The sequence below is a fragment of the Neophocaena asiaeorientalis genome, unplaced genomic scaffold, assembly GCF_003031525.2.
Source record: "Neophocaena asiaeorientalis asiaeorientalis breed wild unplaced genomic scaffold, Neophocaena_asiaeorientalis_V1.1 scaffold106, whole genome shotgun sequence".
NCBI classification, from domain to species: Eukaryota; Metazoa; Chordata; class Mammalia; order Artiodactyla; family Phocoenidae; genus Neophocaena; species Neophocaena asiaeorientalis.
Window position 1 is genome coordinate 2,218,975 of NW_020172597.1, and position 20,665 is coordinate 2,239,639.

Below are 20,665 nucleotides of genomic sequence, written 5' to 3' on the forward strand. Positions count from 1 at the left end.
TAGAGGTCTGCCAGATGGCAGGTTGGGAAACGAAAAATTTCCAAGAGAGGTAATCCCTGTGTAACTGAGAGTTGGCTGGAGCTCCCACTCGGGCAGTGGGAAGCCTCCCCCGGCCCCCTGCCTAACGAAACAGAGAGCCCGCAACTTGGCCCGTGGGGCCCGGTGCACCTTGTCGGGGTGGAAGGCCAGACTCACTCGTGCTTGCTGATGGTGAGAGGGGGGAGGCTTGGGTCAACCTGACGAAACTGCATTCGAGAACAAATGTCTTTGTAGTCTTGGTTCCTCCTCTCATACTCCTCCGTGTGGGCTGCCAGGTGGGAATTGACAACGCAGATGCTGGTGTTGTGAAACTGGAACCGGATTGCCACACCTCCTTTGTTACCCTGTGAAAAGAGTCCAAAAAAAGACCAGTAGTTGTTTAAACCCGAGAGGTTGCAAGATGTTTTCTCTTCATTAGTCCGCATCATAATCCTGGGAGGTAAGTAAAGCAGTGTTACAGTCCACATATTACAGGTAGGAAAACACATCCGAGAAGGTAGAACGACTAGCTGGCCAGTGGCAAAGGTGAGTCCACTTTTCAGTAAATCACAGGCAAACCACATGCCTCTCCCTTCCCCACGGGAAGCTACGCTCTCGCAGTAGAACCTAAAAGGATTTAACAGATTCTAGAAGAAGAGAAAACCGCAAACCTATTATTAGCATTCTTTCTTTCTTTTTCCTTTCTAAGCATTCTTTCTTTTCCTTGGTGACCCAGCACAGTTTCTGCAACATATGTCATGCATTAAATGGGAGGACCCACTGGAGGCTCTGGTGTGAAGTGAACACGAGGATTTGGCTAGTCGGGCAAATCAGCCAGCAAGTCACTAATATACAATTTCTGAATGGTCTGCTCCATCTAGCCCTGCTCGATCACGAGGGTACAGTTCACCTCGTACCGCCAGCACCCTCAAACTGGGACGTGTGCAGTCACAGTATCACGAGAAGTGGGGTCCAAATCTTAGGGACCAAGGCCCTCCATGTGCCAGACGTACCAACCAGGAACTCACCATCCTCCCCATGATTCCTGTCCCCACCGTCTCAGCTTCCACTTCTGAGATGTACGCTGCATGCTCTTGTTTGACATATAACAGCAGCATAATCCCAACCAGTCGGATGAGCTTTACCTGGAAGAGAGACAAGCATTCAAGTCATGGCATTAACTAGGAGTCAAAAGGAAAAGTAGTCCGGAAGCTGGCTGAGAGTATTACGGATCTCCTCCTCCACACCAGGACACAGGGTAATCACCCGAGTGACTCCGTGATAACCTCAACAGCCTACAAGTGCCAAGACCTGCCTCTTTCACACCCAGAGACGCCTCTTCCAGAGGGCCTGGAACTGAAAATCTCAGGATCATTAGGGCTGGCTTTTGATGAAAGTCGCAGAAGAAGTGAAAAGTTATCTTAGCATTTCCCTGCATTGCAACAAAAAATTAGAAGGTCCCCAACTCCTCTCTTACCTTTGCATATTTGGCATCTGGATGAAGACCCTCTGATACAGCTTTAAACCACTCTTCCTCCTTTGGGGTATCATGGAAGAAAAAGGCTTCTTTACTCAAATCAAGCTCCTGGAACCTATTAGGAGAAGCAACCAGAGAGTAGAGAAGGGTAATGTGTGAGATGGCACGTTCGCACGTTGGTTTGGGTGTGTAAGGCCTAGCTTTCTAGCTAAACTGCAGGACCCTCAAGAGGGAAGAAGAATAAACACTTCGCGACAAGGGACCAAGTTCCTCAGCCAAGGAACTTACCAGGTGCTTTCACAAGCAGCAGCCCATTTCCTCTTCATAATGAACCTGAAGTAGTTAGAAGAGTCTCCATTTTATATCCAAGATCACTAGCTCGCCCAAGCACCAAGTGGCAAATGGGTTCAAACCTAGGTCTACATAAATTCCAAATTCTAGGCCCTTTCCACTCTTGTACAGGCTTCTTTGCTGTCCCCTCCCCACCAATAGTACCCAGTGCAGTGGTGACAAGACAGCAGGTGTGAAAAAAAAAAAGACTGATGGATGGGGCCTTTTTTTTCTTTTAAGCTAACCTTCCTTCCCTGGCAAAAGATATTTTTGCTTTGTGACCAACAAAGTGTTGAATGTCTAAGTAATTAAATTCAGTTCAAGGTGTACCGATCTTAACAGAGGGCTGCACTCAAAATTACATGTTAGCATTCAAATGCCAAGCGCACCACTTGAACAGTGCCAGAAATTTGTCTACTGTGAGGAAGCACACCAACAGGGGAACAGCTGTTACTAAGCATATGCTCATTTTTCAATCCCTTCACCCGCTGTGAATTCTCAGTTATAGATCCATGCCCCCATCCCTTCAACCGCAGCTACACGTTCTGGAAAATGCAGAGGCAACTAGAAGAAAAGCACTCACCCCACACAGTATACATCTGGGGCCTGGATACCATGGCTGAGCCAGGGCTGGAGGCACTCCTTAGGGGACTGTCCATTCACATTGTATGTTCCCACAAAAAACCTGTTGCCAAAGACAATCAATGAGTCACTTGGGAGGACTATGGACATGACAGGGAAAGCACTGGATGCTGATTCTGCTCGGTGTCAGTCTCTCTGGACTGGAATTTGAAGCCTTAAGAAATGTCACATCTATCCTAGACCAGTGCAAATGGCACCAAGGGGTGACGTGCAGTCTGCCATGATATTTGTTGCTTTTGTGATAACTTCAGACAGTAGAGGCCCACTCCGAACATTCCTACTTAGCTTTAACAGCCATTAGAGAGCCGTAATCCACGAAATGACTGTTTACTGTGTGTACCAGTGAAATGAAAAAAGGAAAGTACCCTGGTAACTACTTTCCGAAAGAAAGCAACACCAGTGTTCAGACAATTCACTGTTTATATTCCTAGAAGCAACGTTACTTTGTGTTATAGTCCCAATGCAATGATTTTAAAAGATCTGACAGTCATAAAAAGGAACAAAATTGGGTCATTTGTAGAGACGTGGATGGATCTAGAGACTGTCATACAGAGTGAAGTAAGTCAGAAAGAGAAAAACAAATATCGTATATTAACACATATATGTGGAACCTAGAAGAATAGTACAGATGAACCAGTTTGCAGGGCAGAAATAGAGACACAGACGTAGAGGACAAACGTATGGACACCAAGCGGGGAAAGTGGGGGTGGTGGGATGAATTGGGAGAGTGGGATTGACATATATACACTAATATGTATAAAATAGATAACCAATAAGAACCTGCTGTATAAGAAAATAAAATTCAAAACTAACTAACTAAATAAATAATAAAAAGATCTGACAGAATCCTGCACCCTTTATTCATGTAACTTTCGCTTACCTTACCTAAGAAGATTACCAAACACTAACTTCCTCTGACTAATTTCAATTCAAATGACTTTCTTCAAAGGCCCCAAAAGGGGCTTCCCTGGTGGCGCAGTGGTTGAGAGTCCGCCTGCCGACGCAGGGGACACAGGTTCATGTCCCGGTCCGGGAAGAGGGATACACAGAGGGATAAGCAAAAATCAGGATCTCTCTCCTTCTTCTGCACATGTGTATCTCTTTAAATATTTCTGCAACCATTTGCAAGTTGTGTCACTCCCACTACACCACACCTCCCACAGTGCCTGGCCAGAAAAGGCACAGAATAAATGCCTGCTAAGGAAGAGTGAAAGGAATCACTCATTTAGAAAATGATGGGAGGGACTTCCCTGGTGGCGCAGTGGTTAAGAATCCGCCTGCCAATGCAGGGGACACAGGTTCAATCCCTGGTCTGGGGAGATCCCACGTGCCGTGGAGCAACTAAGCCTGTGAGCCACAACTACTGAGCCTGTGCTCTAGAGCACATGAGCCACAACTACCGAGCCTGCGCGCGCTGCAGCTACTGAGCCCACGTGCCGCGACTACCGAAGCCCGCGCGGCTAGAGCCCGTGCTCCGCAACACGAGAAGTCACCACAAAGAGAAGCATGCGCACCGCAATGAAGAGTAGCCCCCGCTCACCGCAACTAGAGAAAGCCTGCGCACAGCAATGAAGACCCAACGCAGCCAGAAAAAGAAAAAGAAAAAAGAAAATGATGGGAGGGACTCTGTACAGGATTTGCTTTCAAATCCAGGGTGTGGGGGAATTGCTTAAATTTCAGAGAGGTGAGTGATCATTTTGCTGCGGAAACAGTCTAAGACCCAGTGAGCTACCTGAAGTCCTGGATATAGGTATAATCCTCTTCTTTCTGCATTAGATGTGATTTCACGATTGTATCTCGCAGTCCAAACTTCTGCATGGATAAAATATGAGCCTTGTCTGATACTGTGATAGTGGAGGAGCGAACCATGTCAGTTATTTCAGATTTGGACTTATTCTGTCTAGAAAAACAAAAAAAAAAATTTTTATTAAAAAAAGTTTTTATCATATCTTGATGAGTCCTCCTTGACAGAGTACATGAATATAAAGCTAGACGTTTCCACACATCAGCATCTGAATTTCAGAAGACTTAAAAGGCTAAAGTAAAACTTATTTGCTAAAACAACACTATTTCTATGTAGAACAAAGTAAACTTATATGTTGTTGATTGTGTAGTACATTGGTCCAGAGATAATAGGTTTGTAGAATCTCGGACCAGAAGGAGACCTGGAAGATAATCTAATCTGATCCCTTCATTTTTCAAATGAGAAAAATGAGACCAGCATCGTCAATGACTCATGCGGCTGGGTGGTAGCAGAGTGTGAATCAGAACTGGGTTTAAACAGTGCTCTTTCTGGACCCTGGGCCTCACGTAACAAGACTATAGAACTATCTAGATCTTTTGACTTGATAATCCCCCTGAATCTCTAATCCACAGGAATACCTGAAATAAAAAGAAAGGCAATGAAAATTTATATTTTATTATTATTTGTGTAGTTTTCATAGTCATATTAAAAATTATTCAAATGCCAACATTTAAAGTTAAGCAAAATTTGGCATATGTACATAACAGAATCCTAATAAATGCTCAGAAAACTTTTGTTGAAGATTACTTAATGAATTAAGATACATAAAACACTTGAAACAATTTCTGACATTGAATAAATGCCACTAAAGTGCTTAATTTTAGATTGTCATGTACATGCTAATTAAAACTATGTAAAATGCATCTATGTATATCAGGAAGGCTCAAAAGTGAATTGAGAATGATAGATTTAGCTACGTTTCAAGTCCAGCGATTGTTCATTACTGTTTAAGTGTGTAATTTAAATACTGACACAAATAAGTTTTTATCTTGACCAGATGATTCCAGCTATGACCAGTAGGGGGCACTGGAGCACACACTAAATACAACCGCATCAGAAAAAAGAAAGGAGTAAATGAAAACGGGGAAAAAGAAGTATCTTCAGAGTCAGGAAACTCCTAAAAGAATGGGAGGGAGAGGGCTTCCCTGGTGGCGCAGTGGTTGAGTCCGCCTGCCAATGCAGGGGACACGGGTTCATGCCCCGGTCTGGGAAGATCCCACATGCCGCGGAGCGGCTGGGCCCGTGAGCCATGGCCGCTGAGCCTGCGTGTCCGGAGCCTGTGCTCCGCAACGGGAGAGGCCACAGCAGTGAGAGGCCTGCGTACCGCAAAAAAAAAAAAGAATGGGAGGGAGAAATCAAATGTTTCTAATCTACATTTCCGTGGTAGGGTTAGACTGCCAGTTTCAAATCCTAGATCTGCCACTTGCTAGCTCTGGATCTTGGGTGAGTTATATAACATCTCTTCTTCACCTGTTTCCTTAGCTGTGAAACAGAGAAAATAATGGTATCTACCTCTTAGGTTAAAGGAAGATAATCCATGTAAGTGTATGATGCCTGGCACACATAGTAAATGCTCAATAAAAGCCTAACATTTCCTAGGCCAGCGACTGTGGGACAATGGACGTCGCGCACAGCAATGGCCTCAGTTCTACAGTCAGGAAAACCTCAGCCCTAAGAGGCATAAGTGAAGGGAGAGCTGCATTACCTTGGGAGCAAGTTTTCTGGTTTATCCTGACCCCAGGAGCTTTGGTCCACAAGCAGACCTTTCCCATCTGGTCTTGACTCATCAAAGGAAGAACCACCTAAGGGGAGGAGGAAGGAATTAAAACATACTTACATATGCTTTACCATACAGACCACAGCTTCTCAAACTGTAGTCTGGGAATGACTGGTGGTTTACATATTGCTTGAAACCATAGGAAAGGCCTAGGCTGGTGTCTGGATGAAGCTCCCAGAGAGCAGGATAGAGAGGAGAAAAAAAAGTATTTCATCCAGATGTCTTTACTACTGAAAACATAACTGTCCCAGCTAGCTTGACCCCCTTTTCTTGGAGACGGAGTGCATTGTAGAAGGAACAAAAAGCTAAGAAATCTGCAGACCTAAGTTCTATCACCAGCTCTGCTATTTATTAACCTTTTGACTTTGCGCAAACCATCTAGCCTCTCCTGATCTCAGTAACTTGATCTGTCCTGCCTTCCTCTCAGGCTTATCGTAGGGATTGAATAGTTGACACGAGTAAGCACTTTGAAAGCCACGCAACATATTATAAAATATAACGTAGCGATGTTATTACCATTTACTGCAAGTGAGACTTAAATTCCGAGGAGGAAAAAGGCAAGGGTCAGAGAAGTAAAATTGGGAAGGCCCTAAGTGCTTGCCATTGTCAACGCAGCGCCTTGAAAACCAAGGAGCCCAAGGACCTGCAACAAAGAAATATTTGGGGAAAGTTGTTAAATCAAGACAAACTGGAAAAGGAAAATCAATCTGCCAATTTACTGCTTCTTTGCTCCTTAAAAGCCAGATCCCTTGTCAACAGGGAACAGCATGAAGAGGCCACAGAAAGATGCTGCTTTGATCCACAAGGTACAAGGAGCACCAGGGGCATGAAACATCACTAAGGAATTCTGCTCTGAAGACTATTACTAAACATGGATTTGTCAACCATGCATTCACAAGAACGAGAAAAAACAAACAAAACACTGGAGTTGAAAAAGAAAACACAATCATTTGAAACATGAAAATAGTTACATTTCAATGCCTCCAATCAATCAACAAGGGCTTTCAATTTTGCTTCCTAAATTGCCTCTCAAATCAATCAATATACTCCTATCCCCAATATCACTATACTAGCCTAGGGTTACCAACAATTCCCTGGAACTAGTTGAGGGAGACCTCAACTAGTCTCCCTGCTTCCTCTTTCACCCCACCCTCTCTAATCCAATCTCTACACTGTGGCCAGAGGAGTTTTTGAAAAAATGACAACATGGCTTAAAACCTTTTAAAAGCTCCCCATTGGATAAATCCAAGCCCCTTAATACAGCTGCCAAGCCTCTTCCCAGTCTGGATCCTGCCCACCTCTCCAGACACATCACTCACCACAGCCCCCTACCTCCTTGAATGCCATACTCCAAGTATAGTAAAGTTACTGCAGTTATACAAAGATCCCATCAGAAACCGACTTCCTTCTTCCTCACTCTGCTTTCCATGGCTAACTCCTACCCATCCTGTGGCCAGGAGTCAGCAAACTTTTTCTACAAAGGGCCAGAGGGTAAATGTCCTAAGCTTTGCAGGCCACATAGTCTCTGCAACTATTCAACTCTGCCATTATAGTGTAAAAGCAGCTATAAGCATCAGTATGCCAATAAAACTGTATGGTCACAGATGTTTACATATTATATAATTTCCACGTCACGAAATGTTATTCTCTTTTAATTCTTTTCAAACATTTAAAAAAATGTAGAAACTATTCTTAGCTCATGGGCTGTACCAAAGCAGGCAGCAGGCTGGATCTGGCCCAGGGGAATGTAGTTAGCCAACCCCTGGTATAGGTACATCTTAGAGGCCATTTCTTCTAAGAAGCCTTCTCTGATTCCTCCCAAACTGGTCAGATGCCCTGACACAGATGTTCCCATAGCTCCCTGTACTTCTCCCACAATAGGCTTGATTGCTGTGTGTTGTAACTGTCTCTCCAGTCAGCCAGTAAGCCTACTGAGGACAAGACTATGCCTTAATACTAAACCATTTGATATTAAATCTTATATATATTCATCGGTTTACTGCATGCTATTTCTGCTAAAGTGTAAGCCCCATGAGGTGGGGACTTTGTCATCTTTATGCTATTTCCCAGGGACCTGGAGCAGCACAGGTGCGTAGCAGGTACTCAAGGCGTCAAATTCAAGTATCAGGAAACTTAAGTTGAAGTCTAGCTCTACTATCATCTTCCTGTATGACAAGTTACTTCCTTTCTTCGGGTCTTACTTTCTTCATCTATAAAGCAGGTACTTAAAAAATATCTCATAGGGCTTTACAACGTGCAAAGGCAAACTTAGGAATAATGCTTAGGTGTTGTTTCCGCATGTCAGTGCTTTCTGAGGACTCCGTCAGGCCATCTCCTGGGGACAAGTGGTTTGTCCTGTGGACTGGGCTTCCTTCCAGGAGTGGGCAGTGTACTGACTGGAAAACCACCTTGCTGACCTGTGTCTCGTTGATGCCCTGACCCCATATCTCTCTCTGGACTCCGTCCAGCAAGAACTAGAACATCTTCATTCATGACTTCATGTAAGGAAATGTTAAGGCATGGATGGGGGGATTTCCAGCCACAGGGCAGTCTTCTTGGAATCTCTTCCCTCCTGAATCTGATACGGAAGCTGGCTGTCAGCAGCTCTTTACCAAGTTTACCATCGCACAGCCCCACAGTCCCCTCTCCGGCCACAGCCTCCTGCCCTTCCTCCTCTTCTGCTTCCCTACTGCAACGCTGCCCTTTTTCCAACCTCAGACCTGCAGTCCCTTGTCACCCAATCGAAGAGGTGACATCAGGGATTTTTTTCCCTTTCTTCCCATGTTCGGTCATCACGTCCTACAAATCGTCTCTCCTAAGTATTTTTATACCTGAACTTCTCTCCTATCCCTACCGCCATGCCTTAGTTTGGGCCCTTAATATTTCTGGAGAGCACACTCAGTGATTTCCCTGCCACCATTCTCACCCCCTCCAGTGCATACTGACAACCTCCAGAAGGAAACACAAATCTCAGCAGGTCTTTCCTGTGTGTAAAATCCCTTAATAACTTCTAACACGTTTGTAGTAAAACTCAAACCTCTAAGTATTACATACAGGGACCTTTATAATCAGCCCCAGACTACCTCTCCAGGCCCATCTTCCACCCAGCACTCAAACCACTCCTCTCTCGCCCGCAATCCAGTCACATCAAAACCATTTATTTTTTTAAGGGAATTCCCTGGCAGTCCAATGGTTAGGACTCTGGTTAGGTGCTTTCACTTTCACTGCCGAGGGCACGGTTTCGATCCCTGGTTGGGGAACTAAGATCCCACAAGCCACGCAGCGACTGGGGCGGGGGGCAACCATTTATCTTTTTAAATGTTGCCTCTTCACCACCACCCCCGCCCCGATGCTGGGCATAGTCTAACCACCCTCAAACCCACCTGCATGTATCAAACTTCAAACTCACCCTTCAAGACTCAGGTCAGGAGTCATCTCCTTCGAAAAGCCCTCTCTGGCCCTCTCCTTCTACTCTTACATACCCAGTGCTTACTTCTATCAAGGCATTTATCATAATCGTAACCATGCTTATTTAATTTTATTTGGCCGAGCTGCACAGCATGTGGGATCTTGGTTCCCCAACCAGGGATCAGACCCGGCCCCGGCAGTGAGAGCACCGAGTCCTAACCACTGGACCGCCAGGGAATTCCCTGTAACCGTGTTTAACTCTTTTTATCAATCTTTCCTCTTTAGCTAGACCACAGGCTTCTGGGAGCAGGGGCTAATGTTCTTCTTCTGTGGCCCCTGGCTTACGGCAACATGAAATATAGCAGGCAGTCAGTAAACACACACTGAGCAAACAACCTCAGGGCAGCGGTTAAGCTCACAGTCATTTCTGGGTGCTTTCTGATGACCACCTTTCACACCTACAACTGAAACCATTTCTGAGTAAGAGTCTACCTAATAGGGCAACCAGACCGACAACTGCAACCTTGATCTGGATGTACAGGAGTAGAGAGTGTTCCATTTCTCTTGTGAATTCTGTGCATGGCACTGCACACATTACAGAACCCAATCCCCTCTCACATGCCTGGTTAAATAGATAACACTGACCCTGGAGGCTCCTTCCTTCGCCCAGGCAGCACTATAACCTAATACAGACCCACAATCCCTTATCTGAAACCCTTGAAGCCAAGTGTATTTTGGAATTCAAAATTTGGGACATTTTAGAAAGATAATACATAACCTGTACAGTGTTCTACAGCACCCCAGCAGTCAGAGGCAACATCCAGAAACCAATAACGTTAGGAGTTCCTCAGCGCAACTTATGAGTGGTAACACTTAGTGGGATAAATAAAGCTTGTAAATAGTCTCCTGTCAGTTCAAGCAAATCTTACTGCCAAAGTGAGCTTGGGCCAAATTTACAAAATTTATTTTCCACCTTCAGAGCTTTTAGGACTTCAGAAATGCTGATAAGGAATTAAAGAGTGGTAGTTAAGAGTGTGGCCTATAGGCATCAGAAAGGATTGACATATGTGTCTATGTACATATATACCACATGTTCATAAATATATAAATTTAGACAAATACATATACAGATGGGAAAGTCTGGAAACTATACACTGAACGTCAACAGTAGTCATTTCTCGGTGATAGGATTGCTTTTTCTTTTTGCTTATAGGTACTTTCAAAGTTAGCTAAAATAAGATGTATTTGTATATATGTATATATAAATGTACTATAATTATGTAAAGATATATATGTAGTATATATATAAGATATATATATATATTATAAAGATATATATATCAATATATACAGGCTTTGGAGTCAGACTTAGATTCCATTTCTGGCCCTACTTACTAGCTGTATGACCCCGAACAAGTTATCTCACTTCTCTAAGCTTCTGCTTCCTGAACTGAACAAAGATAACAGTATCCATCTCCTGTGGCTGCTGTCTTCTTTTCTATGGTTAATCGAGGCCACCCCTCACTGCATGGCCAACAGGTCCTCTAGAAGCCAAACCAGACCTGTTGAAGGCCCAGATCTACAAAACAAAGACAGGAGGCATGGCCTCCATTTCAATGTTTTATAGCCAGGCCTGCCACTGACTTGGGGTCTGGGCTTTTCCAAAAACATGACATCACACAAGGAGAAAAAGCAAATTCACACCAAAATCCAAGTACTCTATTTCTTTTGAGAATTGCCCAAGAGGCAGCAACATTATTTCTTAATTCAATGGCTCCTTCTGTCTCCTACTCCTGCTCTGCTTCCCCGCTGCAGGTCCCCCAGTTATTTACAGGTACTCCCCAAGATCCAGACCAGTGCTACCCGATCGATGATGGAAACGTTCTACAACTGCACTGCCCAAAACAGTAGCCACTAGCTACACTTGAACAGTTAAAATGTGGCAAGAGTGAATGAGAAACTGAATTTTTTATTTACCTAGAGTAAATTTAAATAGCCACATGTGGCTAGAGGCTACAATACTGGCCAGTGCAGCTCCAGATCTTGTTCTTCTCTAATACAAGAACCATCAGCCATCACAGCCAATTCTAAACAGAGCTATCCAGCTGTGCCTGAGTTCAGGCCCTGCACTGTCCACTGGGTACTTCTACAAGATGCTCTGTGCACGGGTGGCTCCCAGGTAAAGCTGTGCTTTGACTTCTGGGCCTGCCCCTGAGCTCCCCTGCTGTCACCAGCACCATCATCACCCTGTCGGCCCGGTTTGCCATCCTGTCCTTTGCTCACCCCTCTCCTTAGGCCCCCAGAGCCAGTCAGCCAACCATCTCTTCGTTCTCACAGCTGCCTTCCTCCAGGCCATCCTCTCTCCTCACCTGTTACCTCAAGAGCCTCCCAACTAAGAGATCTTCCTGCTTCTCCCTACCCGATTTACCAATTTTGTCTTTGGACTTGGCCAGATTAGACACTGATTTCATCTCTCCTTGCTCTAACACTTTCAGTATTACACCACTACTTGCAGGTGAAGGTCCAAACTGGTTGAACACAAGAGGCCCTTTGCAAACTGGTCCTGCTCTCTCTCACCATCCACCACCCAAAGACAGCCAATTCTAAACAGACAGGTTCCCCATGCACACCGCCCTCACTCTTTCTGGCCCCTCTGCTTCCAAGTCCAGCCTCAATTCCTCCATCCTCCATCACCAAGCCCTCCTCAACCACACTAAAGCTCAGCAGTCATTTCTCCGAATTCTGAATGCCTTCCTGTCTACATGACTTGTCTGGGACTTTAAGGGAAAGTAGAGTGTTTTTGGAAAAGCCCTGTGGCTTTGGAATAAAATGACCTAGATATCTCACTGGCTCCACCCATAACCTCATAGGAAACCTCAAGGAAATTACTTAATTTGTTTAATTATTTGTCAAATGAGGACAACACCACTGAACTTACATAGAAGCCGAAAGGATAAACAAATGAAATTCTTTTTTTTTTTTTGCGCTACGCGGGCCTCTCACTGTTGTGGCCTCTCCCGTTGCAGAGCACAGGCTCTGGACGTGCAGGCTCAGTGACCATGGCTCATGGGCCTAGCTGCTCCGCGGCTTGTGGGATTTTCCCGGACCGGGGCACGAACCCATGTCCCCTGCATCGGCAGGCGGACTCTCAACCACTGCGCCACCAGGGAAGCCCAAATGAAATTCTTAATGGGTCAAGAGCCATGCACAATGCCTGGTACACAGCACCATATGCAGAAACGGTTAGTTCTCTTCCCTCTGCTCTACTTCTCCTCACCCCCACTGCTTTGATAATAATGACTGCCATTTATCAAGTCCCCTCGAATAGCTAGGCTTGTGCTAAGTACTTCACGTGTTATTTCTGATTACTGGCCCCCTTTTACAAATAAAGCCATTGAGGCCCAGAGCAGGTAGCACACATGCCCAAGGACACAGAGCCAGGCCAGTAAATGGCGCAGCTGATATTAAAAGCCAGATCTGCTAGACTCCACAGCCTCCCCTTTTGCCAACATGAGCACAACATCTTCAATAAAACTATAAACTCTTAGGGGTAAGTACTATATGGAGAGAAGGATTAAGTCCGTTTGGATAATAAAGTCAAAGTACCACCATGGTCTCCACGGGCTGTGTAAGTGTGTGGCTGTCACTACTAGGTGGATATCATGTCCTGCCCTTCCTGAGCATCTACTAGACGGGTCTCGGAGGCGGTGACCCTGCTTATCTCCTCAGTCACGGGCCTTGGCGTCCCATTTCCAGCACACTAGAAGAACTTGCAAAACCATGTGAGCTGTCTGTTCATATTTTATATTTCTTCCTGGTTCAGTCTTGGAAGGTAATACCTTTCTAAGAATTTGTCCATGTCTTCCAGGTTGTCCATTTTATTGGCATAGAGTTGCTTGTAGTAATCTCTCATGATCTTTTGTATTTCTACACTGTCAGTTGTTACTTCTCCTTTTTCATTTCTAATTCTATTGATTTGAGTCTTCTCCCTTTTTTTCTTGATGAGTCTGGCTAATGGTTTATCAATTTTGTTTATCTTCTCAAAGAACCAGCTTTTAGTTTTATTGATCTTTGCTATCGTTTCCTTCATTTCTTTTTCATTTATTTCTGATCTGATTTTTATGACAAACACCATGTGAGCAAATTAGCCGGCAGTTCAAATGAGCAGGATTAACGCTTCTCAATGCTGTGTACACACCACCAGGGGGCCGTCCCATGGCCTCTCCAAGACAGGGCAACACATACCAGTAAGAGATTCATTCACTTTACAAGGAGATAAACAGATCCCGATTCAGCTACCCAGAATCCAAGTCAGGCTGCGTTAATGATAACAATGATAGTAATATTACCATGAATAATATTAATAGCAAATACTTAAGGCTTACTGCATGCCAGGCATGGTTTTAACCTCTGTACGTATATTTAATCTTCACAACTCCTCCATGAGGTATGTTGCATTATTATCACCACTTTACAGACTGAGATAAACACAGAGAGGTTAAGTGACCTGCCCAAGAACACACAGCTAATAAATGGTACATCCAGGATTCAAACCCAGGGAATCTGGGTGAAGGGTCTGTGCTCTTAATCAAAAACTATATTAACTAACAGAAAAATGTGGGGTTCAGAAAGCATTTCTGGCAGAGAAAATAATTTCAGCACAAAGAGACAGCATTATGATGTGCTCAGAAATAAGTAACAAAAAGCAGTATAAATAAGTAGAAATGAAAAGTTTTGTTTGAGGAACATCAGGGGATACAAAAGAAGAGTGCTGGGGTTAGGGCTCAAGCATCAGATTCAAACAGACGACCTGAGTTCTATTCTGTCACTGACCTGGTGAGTGATCACAAGCATGTCACCTCCTCTCACCAAGCCTCAGTCTCTCCATCTGAAAAATGGACATCCTCTTACTGAACTTTTGCGCTCAGGTTGAGGCCCACAGACCCACAGTAAGTGCTTAATAAATATTAACTGCTAATGATAATAGTCGTAACAGTAACCAATTTTTATTTAAAAATACAATTTTATTTTTTTAATTTATTAGAAATAGATTTTTATTATATGTAAGGCCAAACTGTGAGACTTTGAATGCCACGTGGAGTTTGGATTTGACTCCAAAGGAGAGCTAAGTACATAGCACACACAGGGCAGGGATCTCTTGAGAGAAGCCCATACCATGGGGCACCCAGCATTAAAAAGAATGGAAAGAGGGCTTCCCTGGTGGCGCAGTGGTTGAGAATCCGCCTGCCAATGCAGGGGACACAGGTTCGATCCCTGGTCTGGGAAGATCCCACATGCTGCGGAGCAACTAAGCCCGTGCGCCACGACTGCTGAGCCCGCATGCCGCAACTACTGAAGCCCGCGCGCCTAGAGCCCATGCTCCGCAACAAGAGAAGCCACCACAATGAGAAGCCCCCGCTCGCCACAACTGGAGAAAGCCAGCGCGCAGCAACAAAGACCCAACGCAGCCAAAAATAAATAAATAAATTTATAAAAAAAAGAATGGAAACAGCCAATAATTCCTGTTTCAGCCTGGCTACCACCCCAAATAGTTCTGTTACTTTCATAACTCAAATAACCGGGGGCTTCCCTGGTGGCGCAGTGGTTAAGAATCTGCCTGCCAATGCAGGGGACACAGGTTCAAGCCCTGGTCCGGGAAGATCCCACATGCTGCGGAGCAACTAAGCCTGTGAGCCACAACTACTGAGCCTGTGATCTAGAGCCTGTGAGCCACAACTACTGAGCCCATGCGCCATAACTACTGAAGCCCGTGCACCTAGAGCCTGTGTTTCACAAAAGAGAAGGCACCACAATGAGAAGCCTGCACACCGAAACAAAGAGTAGCCCCCGCTCACCCCAACTAAAAAAGAAAGCCCACGTGCAGCAGCAAAGTCCCAACACAGCCATAAATAAATAAATTTTAAAAATCGAATAAGCATGCTTCTTAGTCCCTTTCTTCCTTCCCTCCTTCCCTCCCTCCCTCCCTTTTTTCTCTCTTCCTCACTTTCTTTTCATTTTAAACATTTCCCATAATCTCATGGCTTTAAAAAAAAGTACCACAGATTTTAACAATTAACATGGGCAGAGACATCTCTAAAAACACATCCCATGCCCTGCAAACTTGTTAAGCCCTGGACTCAGAATCCAAGTTGTCCCCTGTGCAAATCCAATTTAGGTTAGCAAGGACTAAATATCACTAGTTTAGCTCAAGGAGAAAGACGACGACTGTGCAATTACTTTTCAGCCACAGGCTGCAGTGGTCACAGGCTACTGGAGAGATGATTTTTTCCTCCAGGCTCTCTCTTCACTGGGCCTTCTGTGAACTGTCTGTGGTCTGGTGATAAAGCTGAAAGAGAAGTGGCAAGAGCAAACCAGGAAGGGTTGGGGGTGGAAAGAAGTACAGAGCCCGCTTAAAGAGGAAGGGGGCAGGTGTCCTTCAGGCGACAAAGCACTCGGGCTAGGACATGTATGGGTCTAGAGGGTTCGAAAGACAACAGATTTTTGAGCACCTACTGATGTACGAGGCATTAGGCTGGCATTTGGGGAGGAGAGAGGACGCAAAATACTAAAAGCAGCAAGTTCGAGCCTGTAAAAATGTAGCTGAATGAACAGCCAACAAAGAGATGAAAAAGCAGAGGGTTTTACCCGGAAATAATAAGCAGTCGGGTTTGAAGTAAGAGGAAATGAAGGTGAGCTGGGGAAGATAAGACTCGAGAAGGGGGGCTGAGGCCAGACCACGCAGGACTTGAATGCAGTGCTGAAGAATCTGAACTTCATTCCTCAGGCTACAAGGACTGGCGCAGCATTCAAGTTCACAAAACAAAACAGTAGGGCATGATAAAAGTCGTTCTAAGGCAAGCCCCAAGGGAGGAAGAGACAGGGGAGGAAGACTTGTAAGGATATCACTGCAGTAGTTCAAGTAAGAGGATACCGACGTGAACCATGGGGATTTAATTTTCAAAAAAAATTTAATTGCAGAAAAAGAATGGACAGAATTTGGTTATTAGACACAGGAGAGGGAAGAGTCAAGGATGACTGAGGTTTTTAGTGATTATATTGACAGAAAAGAAACTGGAGGGAGGGAAGGAGTGAGGAAGAGAATGAACGTAGTAATTTGGAAGAAACCAGCCTAGGAAAGGCCCTGAAGAGGGCAGCCAGTTTCTAAGCTCTTAGAGGTGGGCATTTGCAATTCCTAAATGTGCTTCCCAGAGGAAACCACCCCTAAATTAGCATTCCTTCGGTCCTGTGAGACCTTCTAGAAGGCAAACATTCACTCCCATTTTACAGACGGAAGAGAGGAAAGTCAAGAGACAAGTCCAGTATGATACCAAGGTGCAGTAACAAAAATAAATATTAAAGTATCCAGCCACGTAGACATACACTTTGTTCAAATCCTCATCATTCACATTTGGAGCTTTAGTTCACATATGCACCACTTGTAAAATCTACAAGTTTGTTACAGTAGATTTTAAGCCGCAAAGAAAACAAGCGAGCCAGTGAGCTTCTATGTCCCAAAACTGTCTTTCTGCTAATAAATATTGATGTCTCCCTCTTCCTGAACCTTCTGTCCCCGAGGACTTTTCTGTGCAAAGCACCCCTTCTAAGTGAACGTTTGTGGGTCACCTCGCTTGCTCTAGGCTCCCACTGTAGAATTCCACAACAAACTGTTTTCTGAGGGCAAGAAAAGTCTTCAGGGGGTTCTCCTGTTCTAGAAACAAACAAAAGGTTAGATGCGACGAAGAGGGAAACGGAGAAGGGAACAACAGAAGGAGGAAGAAAAAGGAACACAGTTCTCTTTTGTTTAAAGGAACCAAGTGGGCCAAATTAATTTGCTTAGGAGCCCGCAGAGCTTCCCAAAAAGGTGGAGATGATGGGCAAGATTTCCACGTGTAGGATAAACATCTAGGAAAATTCATTTTCTCTGTGCTAAAAGGGTACGTCGGTCACACAGATTTTACTTATTAAGAGACGGGGGAGCAAGGAGACTGACTAACCCAGGGGCTGTTTTTCCGACATTCTCACTGGCTTCTGCCCTGGTAATCTAGGTTACCCTTTATGCTACCCTGAGTTATAAATAGCATTCATTTCCTTTCTCAGGCCAGACAGACTTTAATGCTTTATTTCTTGGGTCCAAGGGAAAAAATACTCATAGCACATCTCATTCTGAATTTGAGTTACTACCAAGCTACCTCGCTTTGAATCAACCATGGAATAAGAAAACCACTTCAAAACATCAAAATTTGTTTGTTGTTTCCATGTTGTTAAATTAGCCCAGAAAAGCCCAAAGGGACTTCTGAGTAGCTGTTTCCTTTCTAGTACATAGCTCAGAATCCTCCAGAACACAGCTCCAGGTCTTTGCATGTGTCTGGGATGAGGCAGGTGAATATTTTACACAATGACATGGGTGAGTACTGAGCCCGGTGAAGGATTCCCCAAGGGATAAGAGCACCTTCAGTTGTTAGAGAGAAACAGGAAGGCATTTCTCCTTATTTCTTTTTAAGGAAAGAAAAAGCTACACCAAGAAGAGCAGTTAAATAAGTGAAGAAGCAGAAAAGCCCCTACTTGTCTGAGACCCATGCAAGGTCTAGGAGTCTGAAGAGGCCAAGAGAATCGGATGGAACAGCCTGCCACTCGACCAGAAGCTTTACATCTCACTTCAACATCACAACTTAGCTCAAATATCCCGGTTTGAACCTAAAATGACACCAACCCCAATCTAAAGCTTCTGCATTTCACTTTTCTGCAATTCCTACCAAGCTTGGCTTGACACTCCTGAATGCAGGAGAGACAAATCAAGGAAAAGAATGGACATTTTTGGAGAGATGCATCCAAGTGAGATCTTTCCTTTCTCTACCAAGACAAAGGCAAGGACTGAAAGCCAGCTTCACTTTGCCCCCCAAATACCTAGGCCTTTGAGGGGCTCTTACCCTTGGCTCACCTCACAAGGTCCCCCCGTCCTGCTGAGCCGACCCCACACTCTCTTACCTCTATGAATCACCAGATCCCTCTCTGTCAGACTGTCAGCTCCTCGCAGAAGCCCTGTTTCTCCTGACGTGCGTCACAAACAGCATTTTAAAGAAGTCTTTGGGTTGGTTCCCTGGGCTATCAGGAAGTGGGAATTTTGATCATATGCATATAGGAAGCATCAAATTCGCCGTTTCCCTTGGGGTTCAGGGACATCCAGAGGAGGCCCAAAGGGTTCCCCCAACCTGTTGTAGATGATGTGACTCTCCTCTGAGGCCAAAGCAACTCTGGAAACAGAGCTGACCGAAACAGAACTGAGGGCTTGGTGCCATTTCTTACCAATTTTAACATGAGCAACTTAGCATTTAGTAGTGTAACCCCACTTATTGTAGGTATTACGATGGGGACAAATCATTTCAAATTAAAAATGAAACCAAAACCTTGACAGTAACTCCTCACCAGCAACTGGCTAGTTTCGGATTTTTGAAAGGTCACAGAAGATTCTGAGATCACTTTGCATTTATCACCCAGCAGCAGATAACTGCTTCGGAGCTGCCCCAACTTCTCACAGAAGACCTCCCTCTACTTAGGAGATGAAGCGCTCCCAAAGGCTCTGGCGTGCTGGCTGAGAAAACAGAACCCACCTCTTTCTGCTGCCATCGGGCCTGTCCTCTGCCAACTGTCTGGATGCTGCCCTTTCGAAGGGGCAAGGGGAAGATATGTACTTCATCTTAAGCTCTCACCTGTCCCAGTACCAGAGCCCAGAATGTCATGGAAACTGATGCAACAGCTCCCTCAAGATCAGCCCTTCAAGTGAGCTAAGCCCACGAGAGATGCAAACTATCAGCACCATCGTGTGCTGCGACTGTATCTTGCAGAGGCTGCAACGGAAGAAAAGAACGAGCACGGAGGAAGTCCTCTGCTCGCTTAGTTTCCTCCCATTTTACAAACTTGTGCAACGTGCTATTCCCCCAGCCTCTCACAGTTTCCAAGTCTTTGAAGAGCAAGTGGAGCGCCGGCCCACACTTACACGGCTACTTGACAGTTCCCTAGCAAACGGCTGAGAAAAGGGGCACAAGTGGGTACTAGTGGTCATGCCAAAGCTCAGACGTAACAGGAGCTGCATGGGCACACCCAGGAGAAAAAAAATACCAGGGAGCCCCGGGCAGAAAACCTAGGAGCTAGACAGAAAACAGAGGTCTGCAGGTCCTCCCAAAGCACCAGCCTGACCCAAATTTCAGCCCTGGGCCTCTCACTCTCCAGAAGACAACCTCCTGCTCAACAATTGGTCTTTTGTGCTGTACAACGTTATCCACCAAGGGCTGGGTGGAAAAAAACCTAATCCCCTTCACCTGTAGGCTCATTGTGGCCTCCAGGCCAGGGTGGACAGGGCTCTCCTGGACTCCGGGTCTGCGCACAGCCCAATCTCTCACAGGGGCTGAGGACCGGCAGGAGAGCCAGGCAGCCCCAGTACACACACCAGTCCTCACCCAAAGGAAGGCTCTGTCATGGGGAGTGCACCTCCACAGACAAACTCGAAGGTCAGGATGGAGAAACTGAGGCTCAGAGAGGGGCAGCCACCCGCCCCAGGTCACACAGCGAAGTCAGGAACGGAGCTTTACTACTACCAAAACCCCGGCCTCGGGATTCCTGAGTACCTCACTGGCCCCCGCCTGCCCTCATCACGCCCGGCTAAGAATAATTAACATCCCCACAGCACCTCAGCCCCAATGTCTCCGCCTCCGTAGGGACAGGACCTTGGTCTTTGCCCCGAGCGTCCGCCAGCCAACCCACAGACCCTGCCCGCCCGAGGGTCTGGCCCGCCACCGCCCCGGAGCCCCAGCCCAGCGTCCCACCGCCCGCCGGACCTGCAGATTCGCGCTCCCGAGAGCCGGCGGCGGCGGACATTTCCCTGCCTGCTTCCTCAAGCTCTTCATCACGCCGCCCGGAGCCCCGCCCCCGTTCCACCACCAGAGGGGCCCGCCCCCGCGTGCCACCCTCGCCAATCAGAGGCCGGTCTGCTCCATAGCTCCGCCCCCAAAGAGAACGGGGCCCGCCCCTGAAGCCTGGCCTCCTCCAATCCCCTCCGCGCCTTCCGAGATCGATACCTGCCTCCGCCAATTCCAGAGCGCCCGGGCCGGGTGCCCTGGGCTGAGTTCCAGCCGCGCGGCGTGGGCGGCTCGGGCTCCGGCTCTTTGCGCCTGTAGCGAGACAGCCACAGAAACTTAGGGTCCAGGGCCGTGGG

General features: G+C 45.9%; 1 protein-coding gene across 5 annotated transcripts in view; it reads right to left on the bottom strand.

Moving 5' to 3' along the window:
* Window positions 1–20,371, bottom strand: part of INPP5B (inositol polyphosphate-5-phosphatase B) — a 36,238-nt gene extending 15,867 nt beyond the window's left edge. Inside the window, exons 1-7 of one of the 5 annotated variants that reach the window (XM_024738811.1) lie at window positions 20,289–20,371; window positions 5,977–6,073; window positions 4,200–4,367; window positions 2,409–2,510; window positions 1,496–1,610; window positions 1,047–1,163; window positions 196–383 (exon numbers count right to left, since the gene is read on the bottom strand). In XM_024738811.1, the coding sequence (XP_024594579.1) occupies window positions 196–383; window positions 1,047–1,163; window positions 1,496–1,610; window positions 2,409–2,510; window positions 4,200–4,367; window positions 5,977–6,073; window positions 20,289–20,328 (827 nt within the window). In that variant the 5' untranslated portion in view covers window positions 20,329–20,371. Of the gene's footprint in view, window positions 1–195; window positions 384–1,046; window positions 1,164–1,495; window positions 1,611–2,408; window positions 2,511–4,199; window positions 4,368–5,976; window positions 6,074–14,289; window positions 14,312–19,064; window positions 19,110–19,163; window positions 19,269–20,288 lie in introns of those variants that run through there. The other 4 variants (XM_024738814.1, XM_024738812.1, XM_024738813.1 and 1 more) reach the window with 4 other exon arrangements.
* Window positions 20,372–20,665: the final 294 nt, after the last annotated feature.